The 14,723-nt window shown below is 36.2% G+C and overlaps 1 protein-coding gene across 5 annotated transcripts in view; it reads right to left on the bottom strand.

Annotated features, from left to right (window-relative positions):
* ACER3 (alkaline ceramidase 3) overlaps window positions 1-14,723 on the bottom strand; it is a 221,207-nt gene that overhangs the window by 107,014 nt on the left and 99,470 nt on the right. For all 5 annotated transcript variants that reach the window (XM_067750445.1, XM_067750444.1, XM_067750443.1 and 2 more), the window contains one exon: window positions 1,125-1,235. In XM_067750445.1, coding sequence (XP_067606546.1) covers window positions 1,125-1,212 — 88 coding nt within the window. In that variant the 5' untranslated portion in view covers window positions 1,213-1,235. Of the gene's footprint in view, window positions 1-1,124; window positions 1,236-14,723 lie in introns of those variants that run through there.

Raw genomic sequence — 14,723 nt, 5'->3', positions numbered from 1 at the left:
ATTCTTATTGTTATTACTGATTGTGATTTGTTGGTATTTTATAAACATTCTTAAAACATCCCAGAAATTAAAGCAAAGGGCTAAGTTTGTGGACAAGTATTCCTTTTGAAGATGAATGAAGTAACTTCCTCACAACACCACACATATGAGAAACAGATTCAGAAATTAAACTCTCTCATATGCAATGACTAATATAATTATATAAAATCTGATATGATATACTACAGCTTACAGTTTTGTGGTAATTAGAGGTCCCTTCTGCCCATGTGTAAATAATATCTACCTTGAACTAAAACAAAAGAAATTGTGTTTAATTTAGAAAGTTACATAAAAGAAGCAAACTAGAATCTACTTTCTTTGCTATTTTTGTCTTTATGATGATAATGCAAGGACATGAAAGAGTGATTTTCCCATCTTAGGCTCTGGTAAAGTTCACTCATCCCTCCATGTAACATTTACTGAGGACCACTAACTTGCCAGGCAATAGGGATACAAAGATAACTAAGATGCAGTCCCTGTCTCACAGACAAGTAGAGGAACAGGAGTAAGTTGCAGAAGATCAGATATAGTAGAATATCCTTTACACAAAGTTTTAAAATATGTGAATGATACTTTTCATATTTTTAAGGATACATACATATATAGTATAAATACAAAAACGTGAGAAAATGATAATCAAATTCAGTATAGAGGTTAACTCTAGCAGGGTGAGCTGGGAGGAAGATGGGAATAAAATCAAGCAGGAGTAGAAAGGGAGTTTCAACTTTATCTATAGCAGTTTATTTCTTTAAAAAAGAAAAAAGTAAGAACTGAGACAAATATGGCAAAGTGTTAAGATCTGACAAAGAAGGATGGTGAGATACATGGATATATTTGTTATATTATCCCTGTTCTTTTCTGGATGCTTGAAATATCTTGTTTTTTTTTTAATTTATTCAAAATACAGTTCAAATATTGGCAAGATTTGTGGAGTTTTAATTCAGAAGTTTCAGAATGTGCTCAAGTTGTATAATAAACAACACAAAATTGAGAAACAATTTTAGGAAAGAATGAGAAAAACAGTCTGTCTGAATATGGTACATCATATTTTTCACATCATTTTTTAGATGAAGTGTTATACATACCTGTGAGTGCTAAATAGGAAGCAATGTACCGCTTTTCCAGTCCACCTCTAACACTCTGAATTGCACCAAAAATTGGAGGTATAATCATAATCAGGTTACTCACTGTATTCCCTATAGAAAAAAAAAAAACACAAGATAATGAGATTAATCAATATTATTTTAAATAAAGATATACACAGTTAGCCCTTAGCAAAAATTAAGTAGGTGTCTTCTTAGAAAGATGATGAAAAGATATTTACAAGGTGCTAAAGGAAAATAGTTCTCTACTCAACAAAAATTTCTTACAAAAATCAAAGTAAAATACAGATACCTTCAGACAAATGAAACTAAGAATTTTCAACCAGAACATCCAATAAAGGAACTTCTAAATTCTCAAGGTAAAGAGCAAAAGTATCTCAGAAAGAACCTCAAAGATAAGCAAAAAGTGAGCTGGAAAAAGCAGCTTACACCAATGCTACTGAAAGGGTGGTCCATGGATAACAGTACGACAAGATAAAATACAGAACTGAGTTAATTTGTCTCTTGAAATGAATGACAACAAATCAAAGCTTGCATTTTTCATCTCTTCTTAAACTTTAATTTTTGTGGCAATGTTTTTAGTTCCTAGTTTCTGTTTCTAGTAAAAACAAAAGGCAACGGATCTTGATCTGATTTTTGATCCTCTGTTTACAAAAACAAAGCTGAAACATGAATAGCAAAGAAACAATAGAAACCATAATAGCAGAAATAAATAGTAAAATGGGGAAAAAGATGGCTAAACTATTTTGTATATTGATTCTGGGTAGTATTTTATATATTTATTCTGGGAATATAGTGGCACAAAACATTCAAAATTCCAAATTTGTGATTTTCAACATAGGAGCTGATATCAGGACAAATATCAATTAATGGACATATACAAAGCACTCTACCCTACAACAACAGTACATACATTCTTCTCAAGTGCACATGAACATTCAGCATATGTTAGGCCATAAATTAAGTCTCAATAGCCTTAAAAAGGCAGATATAAACTATCATACAAAATATCTCCTCCAACCACAAAAGAATGACGTTAGAAATAAATAACAGAAGGAAAACTGGAAAATTCACAAACCTGTGGAAATTAAACAAAATATTATTAAACAATCAATGTATCAAAGAATAAATCACCAACCAAATTAGAAAATACTTAAGAGATGAATTAAAATTAATACACAACATACCAAAATTAATGGGATGTAGTAAAAGCAGTGCTGAGTGGGAAATTTACAGCTATAAGTGCTTATATTTAAGATCTTCCAGCTGAAATGAAAGAATGTTACTTAGTAACATGAAAATATATGAAAATGTATAACACACTGGTAAAGCTAAGCATAATCAAATTCAGAATACTGTAATACTGTAATATGATGGTGTATTAATCACTTAAGTCTAGTACAATGATGTAAGGACAAAAGTATTAAAAATAACTACAGCTACAATAATTTGTTAATAAATACAAAATAAAAAGCAGGTAAATTGTGATATCAAAATCCTAAAAGAGTGTAATAAAAGGGTAGAGTTTTAGTATGCAAGGTTGCTATCAGTGTGGAAAAAAGTTATATCTATAAGTTGTTTTATGTAAGCCTCATGGTAATCACAAAGCAAAAACCTACATTAAACACAACAAAAGATTGTTGCTGGAGGGAATCAAAAAGGAGGGAATTGAAGTATACCACTACAGAAAATCATCAATTCACAAAGGAAAACAGCAAGAAAGGAATACAGGAACTACAAAACAGCCAGAAAACAATTAATAAAATGAAACTAGTAAGTCCTTATCTATCAGTAATTGCTCTAAATGTAAACGGGTTAAATTCTCCAATTAAAAGGCATACAGTGACTGGAAGGATAAAAAAACAAGACGCAACTACATGCTGGCTACAAGAGATTTACTTCAGCTTTAAAGACATACACGGGCTCAAAGTGAATGGATTAAAAAAGATATTCTATGGAAGTAAAAACCAAAAGAGAGCAAAGGTAGCTATAGTTATATCAGACAAAATAGACTTTAAGCCAAAAACTGTAACAAGACAAAGAAGATCATTATGTAATAATAAAGGGTTAATTCATCAAAAGGATATATCAGTTGTAAATATATATGCACCCAAATCAGAGCACCTAAATATATTAAGCAAATATCAACAGATCTGAAGGAAGAAACAGACCACAATACAACAATAGTAGGGGATTCAATACCCCACTTTCAACAATGGATAGATCATCCAGACAGAAAATCAACACAGAAAAGTTGGATTTCAACTACACTTAAAACCAAATGGATCTAACAGACATATACAAAACATTCCATCCAAGAGGCAGCAGAGTACACATTTTCCTCAAGCACACACAGAACATTCTCCAGGACAGATGATATAATAGGTCACAAAACAAGTGTTAGAAAATTTAAGAAAACTGAAATCATATGAAGTATCTTTCCAACTACAATGGCATAAAACTAAAAATCAACAATAGGAGGAAAACTAGAAATTCACAAATATGTCAAGGTTAAACAACACACTCCTGAACAACAAATGCGGGAAAGAAGAAGTCAAAAGGTAAATAAAAAATATCTTGAAACAAATGAAAATGGAAATACAACATACCAAAACTTATGGGATGCAGCTAAAGTAGTTCTAAGAGGAAAGTTTATAGTAATAAATGCCTATATTAAGAAAAAGGATCGCAAATAAACAACCTGACATAATACCTCAAAGAGCCAGAAAAAGAACAAACTAAGCCCAAATTCAGAAGGAAAGAAATAAAGATCAGAGTGGAAATAACGAAACTAAGAGTTGATTTTTTGAAAAAATAAAATTGACAAACTTTTAGCTAGACTAACTCAAAAAAAGAGGACTCAAATAAATAAAATGAGAAAAGAAAAAGGATATTAAAACTAATACCACAGAAACACTCACTGGGGAAAGGTTAGTCTCTTCAATAAATAGTGTTGGGAAAACTAGATAACCACACACAGAAGAATGAAACTGAACCTCTATCTTACAAAATGAACTCAAACTGGATTAAAGATTTAAGCACACATGAAAAACATGCTCAACAACACTAATCACCAGGGAATTGCAAATCAAAACCACAGTGAGATATCATCTCACACCTTATCGCTAATTATTAGAGAAATGCAAATCAAAACTACAGTGAGGTACCATCTCACACTGTTCAGAATGGCCATCATTGAAAAGTCTACAAATAACAAATGCTGGAGAGGGTGTGGAGAAAATGGAACCCTCCTACACTGTTGGTGGGAATGTAAACTGGTGCAGCCACTATGGAAAACAGTATGGAGGTACCTCAAAAAACTAAAAATAGGGATTCCCTGGTGGTGCAGTGGTTGAGAATCCACCTGCCAATGCAGGGGATGCGGGTTCAAGCCCTTGTCTGCGAGTATCCCACATGCCGCGGAGCAACTAGGCCCGTGAGCCACAACTACTGAGCCTGCGCTCCGCAACGAGAGGCCATGATAGTGAGAGGCCTGTGCACCGCGATGAGAGTGGCCCCTGCTTGCCACAACTAGAGAAAGCCCTCGCACAGAAACGAAGACCCAACACACCAAAAATAAATTAATTAATTAATAAACTCCTACCCCCAACATCTTCTAAAAAATAAAAAAAAACTAAAAATAGAGTGGCCATATGATCCAGCAATCCTACTGCTGGGCATATATCTGGACAAAACTATAATTCAAAAAGATACATGCACCCCTATATTCATAGCAGCACTATTCACAATAGCCAAGACATGGAAACAGCCTAAATGTCCATTGACAGATGAATGGATAAAGAAGATATGGTACACATACACAATGGAATACTACTCAGCCAGAAAAAAGAATGAAATAATGCCATTTGCAGGAAAATGAATGGACCTAGAGATTACCATACTAAGAGAAGTCAGAAAGAGAATGACAAATACCATATGATATCACTTAGATGTGGAATCTAAAATATGACAAAAATGAACTTATCTACCAAAACAGAAACAAATTCACAGACACAGAAAACAGACTTGTGGTTGCCAAAGGGTAGGTGTGGTGGGGGAGGGAGGGATTGGGAGTTTGGGATTAGCAGATGCAAATTATTATATAGAGAATGAATAAACAACATGGTCCCCCTATATAGTACAGGGAACTATATTCAATATCCTGTGATAAACCATAATGGAAAAGAACATGAAAAGGAATATATATATATATATATATATATATATATATATATATGCATAACTGAGTCACTTTGCTTTAAGCAGAAATTAACATAATACTGTAAATCAACTATACTTCAATAAAATAATTTTTTAAAAAAAGATAAGTGTTGGCAAGAATATGGAGAAAAGGGTTGTAAAACGTGTGTTGGTGGGATGTAAAACAGTATAGCCACTAAGTAAAACAGTACGGAGGTTCCTCAAAAAATTAAAAATAGAACTACCATATGATTCAGCAATCCCACTTCTTGGTATATATCCAAAGTAAATGAAACAGGACCTCAAAGAGACACCTGCACTCCCATGTTCATTGCAGCATTATTCACAATGGCCAAGATATGGAAACAACCTAAGTGTCCATCAACAGATGAATGGATAAAGAAGGTGTGGTATATATATACAACAGAATATCATTTCAGCCATGAGAAAGAAGTAAATCTTGCTGTTTGCAACGACTTGGATGAAACTTGAGGGAATTATGCTCAGTGAAATATGCCAGAGAAAGACAAATACTATATGATATCACATATATGTGGAAACTAAAAAAGCCACACCCAGAGAAACAGAGAATAGAGTGGCAGTTACCAGGGGCTGAGGGTGGGGGAAATGGGGGAGATGTTTTCAAAGGATACAAACTTCCAGTTACATGACTAACAAGTTTGCGGATCTAATGAATAGCATGGTGACTACAGCTAATAATACTGTATTATATACTTAAAAGTTGTTGAGAGAGAAGATCTTAAATGTTCTTAACACAAAAAAGAAATGGAAATTATGTGACGGGATGGAGGTGTTAGCTAATGCTATGGAAGTAATCATTTTATGAATATGTGTATCAAATCAACCGCTTGTACATCTTAAATTTATATAATGTTATATTTCAATTACACCTCAGTAAAGCTAGAACAAAATCCGAAAGGATCAAACTATTTCCAAGTAACTTAACTGAATCCTAGAACAAAATTCAAGCCTATTTATGGTAATACAAAAAATATCCAGGACGCAACAAGGTAAGAAGCACAATATCTGACATCCAATTAAAGATTAGCAGGCAGGGGGCTTCCCTGGTGGCGCAGTGGTTGAGAGTCCGCCGATGCAGGGGACACGGGTTCATGCCCCGGTCCGGGAAGATCCCACATGCCGCAGAGCAGCTAGGCCCGCGAGCCATGGCCGCTGAGCCTGCATGTCCGGAGCCCGTGCTCCGCAATGGGAGAGGCCACAACAGTGAGAGGCCCGCATACCACACAAAAAAAAAAGATTAGCAGGCAGGGAATTCCCTCGTGGTCCAGTGGTTAGGACTCTGTGCTTCCAGTGCGGGGGGCATGGGTTCCATCCCTGGTCAGGGAACTAAGATCCCACAAGCTACATGGCACAGCCCCCCCACCCCGAAAAAAAGATTACCAGGCATACAAAAAGGAAGAAAAACAACCCAAAAAAATACTCAATTGAAACCAACCCAGAACTGATACAAATGTTAGAATTGGCAGACAAAGATTAAAACACTTCATATAAGTCTAGAAAATACAAACTAACCTATACTATAGTGTCAGAAAGCAGACCAGTGGTTGTGGGTAGGGCTGGGGTAGAAGAGAGAGCAGGATGGAGAAGGACTTACAAAGGGACATGAGAAAACTTGGAGGTGATGGATCTGCTCACTGTCTTGATTGTGGTGATGGTTTCACATGTGCATACATATGACAAAACTTAATTTGTACACTTTAAATAGGCACTTTCTATTGCATGTCAACTATACCTCAATAAAGCTGTTTTTAAAAAAAAAAAAAGTTTTGCCTCTGGGGATTAGAATTGGAGGGTAGAGAGGAAAGAGTTAGGGAAGGGCACTGCTTTCTGGTTTTGTTACAAGTCTTTTAGCACAGGCTGGATTTTTATCTATTTTTAATGCATTACTTTAATAAAATAAAAATTAAAGAAACTTTTAGAAAGGGAATAAAATAGTTGGGGATAATTTCACAGATGTGATAAGATCTGAGTTAGACCCTGAAAGGAGAGAAAGGAACAATAAAATCTACTGAGCCTATTATTAAGGACCAGGTACTGGAATTCACATTTTACACATGCTAACATTTGCTTTTCATAACAATATTGTGAAATATTATCGCCCAATTAAACAAACAAAGTCAAGCTACGGGATTATATAATTTACCCAAATTCTCACAATAAGCAAATGGTGGAGCCAAGATTTTATTCCAGGTCTATCTGTCCTTACAGCCAATGTTCCTCTCCTTAAATGCACTAGCACAGTGTTTGCACAAAGAAGACCCTTATTAACATTTAAAAAATTATATCAAAGAGTATTCTATTAAAAATGTTTTAAGTAAATTCCAGATTATACAAATAACGAAGTAATTTGCCTAGGTGAAGTGTGAAAATATAAGGTGGGGAGCCAGGCAGACTGAAAGATATATATACAAACAGCAGTTATCAATAACTTTAAGTAAACCTGTGGAAGATGTTGAATATTATGCCATTTAGGAGAGCCCTAGGATTCAAACTAATGAATATCTTTATTGATGACTGAGATAAAGGAAATGAAACATGACCAAAGGTCCAGATAATATTAAATTTAGCTGAGATGTCAATACTCTGGAAGTCAGAAATACATTTCTAAAGGTAGAGGATATGGGACGGTCCCACAAACTACATTAAATTCAATTAAGGATAACACAAAGTTTTACAAATTAGAATGAGGAATTGCAGACCACAAATACAGGCTACTGTGACAGACAGAATAAGGACAACTCTGAGAGAAAGATCCAAAGACAGAAAGATGACAGTACACTATTCTTGGGGGGAAAATCTCAATATACTACCTCAAAGCAATACTTAGAGGTAAAAATGGAAAGAGCTGGATAGTGACCATCCTACTTCTCTCTGCTTTAATTCAGCTTCTTTTTGGAATGCTTACGTATTTGTGGAACGCTACTTTAAACAAAACAGAGATCCTAAGTACTGAGAGAGATACTAAAACAAAGAAATCGTTTACTTAATAAATAAAACATGTCATATGAGGAATGGCATGACTGCTGTCTTCAAATATCAACTTCAAAGTTTAAAGGAATGTTAAACTAAAGGTGAATGAGGCTTGCTATGGCTATAAAACATCAAAATTAAATTCAATGAAGTTACAGAGAAGCATATTTCCACTCAATACAAGGCAAAACATTCTAAAATTAGAGCTGTCCAAAAAAAAAAAAGTAACAAGACTATGAACTTTTGGGGCAGGGACCAACCATGTCTTACTCATATCTGTATGCTTTTGACTGGCACAATACCAAGGACAGAGCAGGCACTCAGGAAAGTCTGGTAGAATGAATAAATTCATACATGCATGCTTACTGAAACCTGAGGATAGCAGTTTCTCCTTTTATCCCCTGGTATTATTCACAAAATTATGTGTTTCTTACTTTTTTGATTTAACAATGGTTATAGTAGATGGTAGCTTGTTTATTTTAGCATAACTTCACTCTTTTTTAAAAAGTAACAAACGTTTATTGCAAAAAATTTAAACAATTCATAAAAGTGTAAAAAAAATTAAATCATCAAATATCCTAACACCCAGTAATTATCATCATTAATATTTGTTAAGGGACTTCCCTGGTGGCGCAGTGGTTAAAAATCCGCCTGCCAATGCAAGGGACATGGGTTCGATCCCTGGTCCGGGAGGAGCTCACATGCCGCGGAGCAACTAAGCCCACGTGCCACGACTGCTGAGCCTGCACACCGCAACTACTGAAGCCCGTGTGCCTAGAGCCCATGCTCTGCAACAAGAGAAGCCACCACAATGAGAAGCCCGTGCATTGCAACAAAGTGTAGCCCCCGCTCGCCTCAACTAGAGAAAGCCTGTGCACAGCAACTAAGACCCAACGCAGCTCAAAAAAAAAAAAAAAAAAGAATTGCTAAGTTTTACACATACAGAGAGAGATGAATGGATGGGAATTAAGAAAGAAAAGACAAAGTTTACAAGGCTATTAGATATGCTCTTCTTTTATAAAAATGTTTTAACAAAAGAAAGTAAAACTGAGTATGAAACGACTGAAAGATTAGAGTCCTGATTTTTACATGGTTAATTTTTATAGCATATGCATCCTTGCCATGAAACAAAGCAATTCACACTCCTAAACTTCCTCCCACCTCCCTTCCACTATGTACTGATTTTTATTAGTCATATCTACATTTTCAAGGACTATATATTTCACATTGTCAAGGATTTACATTTAGTTCTGCAAACCACATTTTTCACCCTTGTTTTTTAAAAATAACAGATTTATCAAGATATAATTCACATATCGTAAAAATAACCCTTTTCATGTGTACAATTCAGTGGTTTATAATGTACTCACAGATTTGTGCAACCATGATCACTATCTAATTTTCGAACATTTTCATCAGCCCAAAATGAAACCCCAGACTCATTAGCAGTCACTCCCCCATCTCTTCTCCCCGAAGTCCTTGGTGACCACTAATCTAATTTCTGTCTCTGGATTTGGCTATCCTGGACACTTCATATAAATGAAATCAGACAATATGTAGGCTTCTGTGTTTGTTTCTCCTCACTTGGCATAACATCTTCAAGGTTCATCCATGTTGTAGCATGCATGTGTCCAGAACTTCATTCTTTTTTATTGACAAAGAGTTCATTGTATGGATATACCACATTTTGTTTATACATTCATCAGTTGGACATTTGGGTTGTTTCCAACTCTGTGACTATTGTAAATAATGCTGCTATGAACATTCATATACAAGTTTTTGTGTGGTCATGTTTTCAATTCTCTTTAGTATATACGTAGGAGTGGAATTCCTGGGTCATATCATGATTGTATGTTCATCTTTGTTTTTAGTCTCAGGTATCTATTTAAATGGATATAGTGCCAAACTCCAGTCTTTTTCCCCATGGCTTTTCTTTCCATTTTGCTTTTTTTGTTTTAAACCAAGTTTTACCTGTTTAGATTTCATCATTCATCTTCATATAGTTTTTTCAAGGATTTATACATGCTGTATTCCCTGACTTCTTGAGTGCGTGAGAATATTGTCTTTTACCTTTATACTCAAAAGATAACTCAGCTATAAAATTTTGGGGTCTCTCTTTCTTTCAAAAGTTTGTAAGTACTGTGCTGTTGTCTTCCAGATTGACTATTACTATGAAGAAGTTAGAAGCTAGTCTGAACTTTTCTCTTGTAGATGACTTGCTTTTTTGCCTGCACTCCCAATGAATTCTTTCTTTATACTTGAATCTGTGTATTTGAGTAGCCACTGGGCATCCAGATAAGATAGAGATGCTATACCCACTCTATCTCTATATAAAGCTAAGTAAATATAGTATTAAATACATTTTTTACTCAAGTCAGACCAACAACTTGAACCTGTAACTGCCACTGTGATGCTACACATATAATTTACAATAACCTCAACACATGTCACATACCTAGATACACATCTAATAAAAGATGTGCAAGACATAATATCAATAAAACTCCCAACAGGTTTTTTGGGTACAAATTGATAAACTGACTCTAAACTTTATATGAAAATTTAAAAGGCCAAGAAGAGCCAAGACAATCTTGAGCAACAAAACTAGAATATTTATACTACTAGATATCAAGACCTATTAGGAAGGACAGATAAACAAAACAGTAGAACAGATAAGATTCCAAGAACAAACTAACATTTACAGTCACCTGATTTATGACAAACATGACCCTGCAGTGCAGTATGAAAAGGACAGTCTTTTCAATAAAGGGCACTGGATCAACTGGATATTTACACGGGAAAAAAAGGAATCTGGACCCCAACCTCACACTTCTTATACAAAAATAAATTCCAGATGTACTGTAGATCTAAATGTGAAAGGTAAAACAGTATAATCTTTAGAAGAAAACATGGGAGAACATCTTCACAACCTTGGAGTGGCAAAGAATTTTTCAATAGGACACAAAAAGGATGAACCACAAAAGCAAAAAGACTAAAAATGTCAAGAAGCTAAGACAATAAAATCAAGAAGAATAAAAGGTTGTTTTTATTTATTTATTGGCTGCTTTGGGTCTTCGTTGCTGTGCATGGGCTTTCTCTAGTAGCGGTGAGCGGGGGCTACTCTTCATTGTGTTGCACGGGCTTCTCACTGTGGTGGCTTCTCTTGTTGCGGAGCACAGGCTCTAGGCACGCAGGCTTCAGTAGTTGTGGCATGTGGGCTCAGTAGTTGTAGCCTGGGGGCTCTAGAGTGCAGGCTCAGTAATTGTGGCGCACGGGGTTTGTTGCTCCACGGTATGTGGGATCTTCCCGGACCAGGGCTTGAACCTGTGTCCCCTGCATTGGCAGGCGGATTCTTAATCACTACGCCACCAGGGAAGCCCAAAAGGTTGTTTTTTAAAAATTGGATTTAAAGATAAATAGATGCAAAATTGCTTTGTAAATAAGGAGATATATGCATACTAGCTAATTTAACTTTACTGAACAAAAAGAATGCACAAAAAATTACCATGGACTGAAAATTTTTGGTTAAAAAATGCTATCAGCCTGGGTCCAATCAGGAGCGATAAGCCACAGAGTAATTTGAACAGGAAAAGTTTACTATAAGGAATCATTAACTATAAGAGGGAACTGGAGTAATGAGAGATTGGCTAGTAGTAAGTAAAGAGAACTCTACAGAATATAGGAAGAGCAGATGTAAGGAACAGCCACTTCTCCTAAGATGGAGACAGAACACTAAAAGAAGAGGCCTCAGCCAGGGCTGAGATGCAGACCCTGTGGGAGAGGGCATGACCACAGCTCAACAAATAGCAGAGAAGTTGCTGTGATGCCGCCCCTGCTGACCTCAGTGAAAATCCACCCTTAGGAACTTGTCTTTAATCCGCCCTCTGGGATGCGGGGGAAAGCTGATCACCTGGAGTGGGGAGCTACTGGCCACTGGGTGCTGCTGACTGCAGTAATGCATGAGCTGGCACTGGAGAAGCTGAGCAAACTTCAGGATCTGGGCATTGTATGAGAGAGAGGCTGAATGAACCACTGGCACTGCAAGAGCCAGGCACTTAAGAAGCCACCAAGCCAGCACACAACCACCACGAAGGAAAACTCTTCCTCTTGCAACGTCTCTCCAGCGCCCTCTACTGACAAAGCTTAACATCCGGCTAGTTGGCAAAGGAAGCAAATTTAAAGGGCCCAGGTCCATTTTCACAGAGCATGAGATAAATGACGAATTTGGGCCAGAGAGGGAATAAACTGATAACTATTACTGATAACAACTATAAAACTTGTTGTTACCAAAACATATATGTTTATCATTGCTGGGCCAAACTATGCCTGATGAGGGTTCCCCAAGCACCAAAATAAGAGAGTCTTAAGATGGTAAAATGATGGCTTTTTCTCTTCTTTTTTTCATATTTTCTACAATGTGGTTATATTGTTCTTGTAATTTAAAATTAAAATATTAATAATATAAGGGAATGATAGAAAATAAAGGCTAAATTTCTTCTATAAGAGTTAAATTGAGTTTGGGGTGCTTCTAGAAGATTCAATTAAAACAGGGTTTTTTGTGGGCTTTCCTGGTGGCGCAGTGGTTGGGGGTCTGCCTGCCTATGCAGGGGACACCGGTTTGTGCCCCGGTCCGGGAGGATCCCGCGTGCCGTGGAGCGGCTGGGCCCGTGAGCCATGGCCGCTGAGCCTGCGCGTCCGGAGCCTGTGCTCCGCAACGGGAGAGGCCACAACAGTGAGAGGCCCGCGTACCGCAAAAACAAAAAAAAAAAAAAACAGGGTTTTTTCCAGAAATGAAAACTAGAGATTCATTCATATACCACACAGTAGTGTACTAAAACTTTAAAGTAAGAAAAATCTATTTTTTCTACAGGGAATCTTGTTTTGATATGGACTTATGGGATTTTTTTAAAAATCTGAAAACCATATTTTTATACTCCCAAACACAATATCTCTGAATTCTCCCCTCAGTACAAATTATGGACGAAGCTGATGACATTTCAATAATTTCAAGACTTCTTAACAGGTAAATCCACCTTTTAGCACGTGAAAAGAAAACTCAAATATCAAAAGTATAAGAAAGAAGGTCAGGGGAAAAAGGTAATGTGCAAAAGAGTAAGTTTGAAACAACTCTGAATGAAGATACAGTAGGAAGATGTTTGCCTCAGCCTGACAGTAGGTGGAGCTAGTGTGCTCAGCAGTCTTAAAAGTGCTCCCAAGTTTGGCAAAATACAGAGCCCTGGGGCAACCAGGTAGACAATTTAGAGCTTAGTTGTATTTACAATTGTGTAACCACCACCCCAAAAAATAGTAGCATTAAAACCTGGTGAAGCTGAAAAAGTGATCTATACTGCTTCATTGCCACTGTGAGGATCCCTCCTGCACAGTCAGCAAATGAGCTAGATGAAAGCAGTAACTAACTGATTTGAGCCTGAAAGCAACCGAGTACTTTCCCCAAAGCAAGTTCATTTTGTCAAATATTTTACTGTTTATGCAAGTGCTCAAATAATGTTAAAGATTCCCAGAACTTCAGAGTCTTTGGAGCTAGAAAAAGACAGGGAGATCATCTAATTTAATCTCCTCAATTATAGAAGGCAACACTGTGTTCATACCTACTACCACTTTTTAGCTGTGTGAAGAGGGCAACTTATTTATGCTTAAGCCTTAGTTTCCTGACCTATAAAAGGGGAAAAAATACTTTTAAAATAATTAAAATGATGAAAATAAATATGACCAAATAACACATGTAAAGATTATTTCTGATATGAGAAAGATCCACTGAACATTATATAGGAACTTCCACAATCCTGCTATGTTAAGAATTAAGTGCTGCCTGGGAATTGCCTTCGTACTTGGATCAGCTCAACAGCTGTCACAAGGGAGAAAGTTTGTCTTCCAATCCAGACCAATAACAAGGAAAGTTGAGTGCTCTTATTCACTAAGTTTAAAAAGCAAAATTATATACATGCATGTTATAGTACTAGGAGCTCCTTAGCAGCTTTTAATTAAGATAGATATCAGAATAAAAACAGGAAACTATTATAGGTATGTCTTACTTTAAAAAGCGATAAACACAAATTCAATTCAATTTGACAAACATTCATTAAGAATTTTCTGTGGGCAAGGCACTGAATCAGGAGATAGGAAGAAAGGTTAGCAATTGTAGTTGCTGTCCTGAGAAAGTATATATACAATGTAGTAGAAAAGACAGACAGGTAAACAACAAGTAAGGGAGAAAAGCAGGACCAAAGAGCACAAACAGCATATGGAAGAAGGGAACCCAAGAAAGGCTTCATTAAGCAGGTGGCACTTGAGCTATGCCTTGAAAGAGGGAAAGATAAGAAGTCTTTATCACTATCAATACAAGAAGCA

This window comes from Pseudorca crassidens, chromosome 9, assembly GCF_039906515.1.
Source record: "Pseudorca crassidens isolate mPseCra1 chromosome 9, mPseCra1.hap1, whole genome shotgun sequence".
NCBI classification, from domain to species: domain Eukaryota; kingdom Metazoa; phylum Chordata; class Mammalia; order Artiodactyla; family Delphinidae; genus Pseudorca; species Pseudorca crassidens.
The sequence above is the reverse complement of the archived record's forward strand: the minus strand, read 5'-3'. Positions and strand labels throughout refer to the sequence as shown.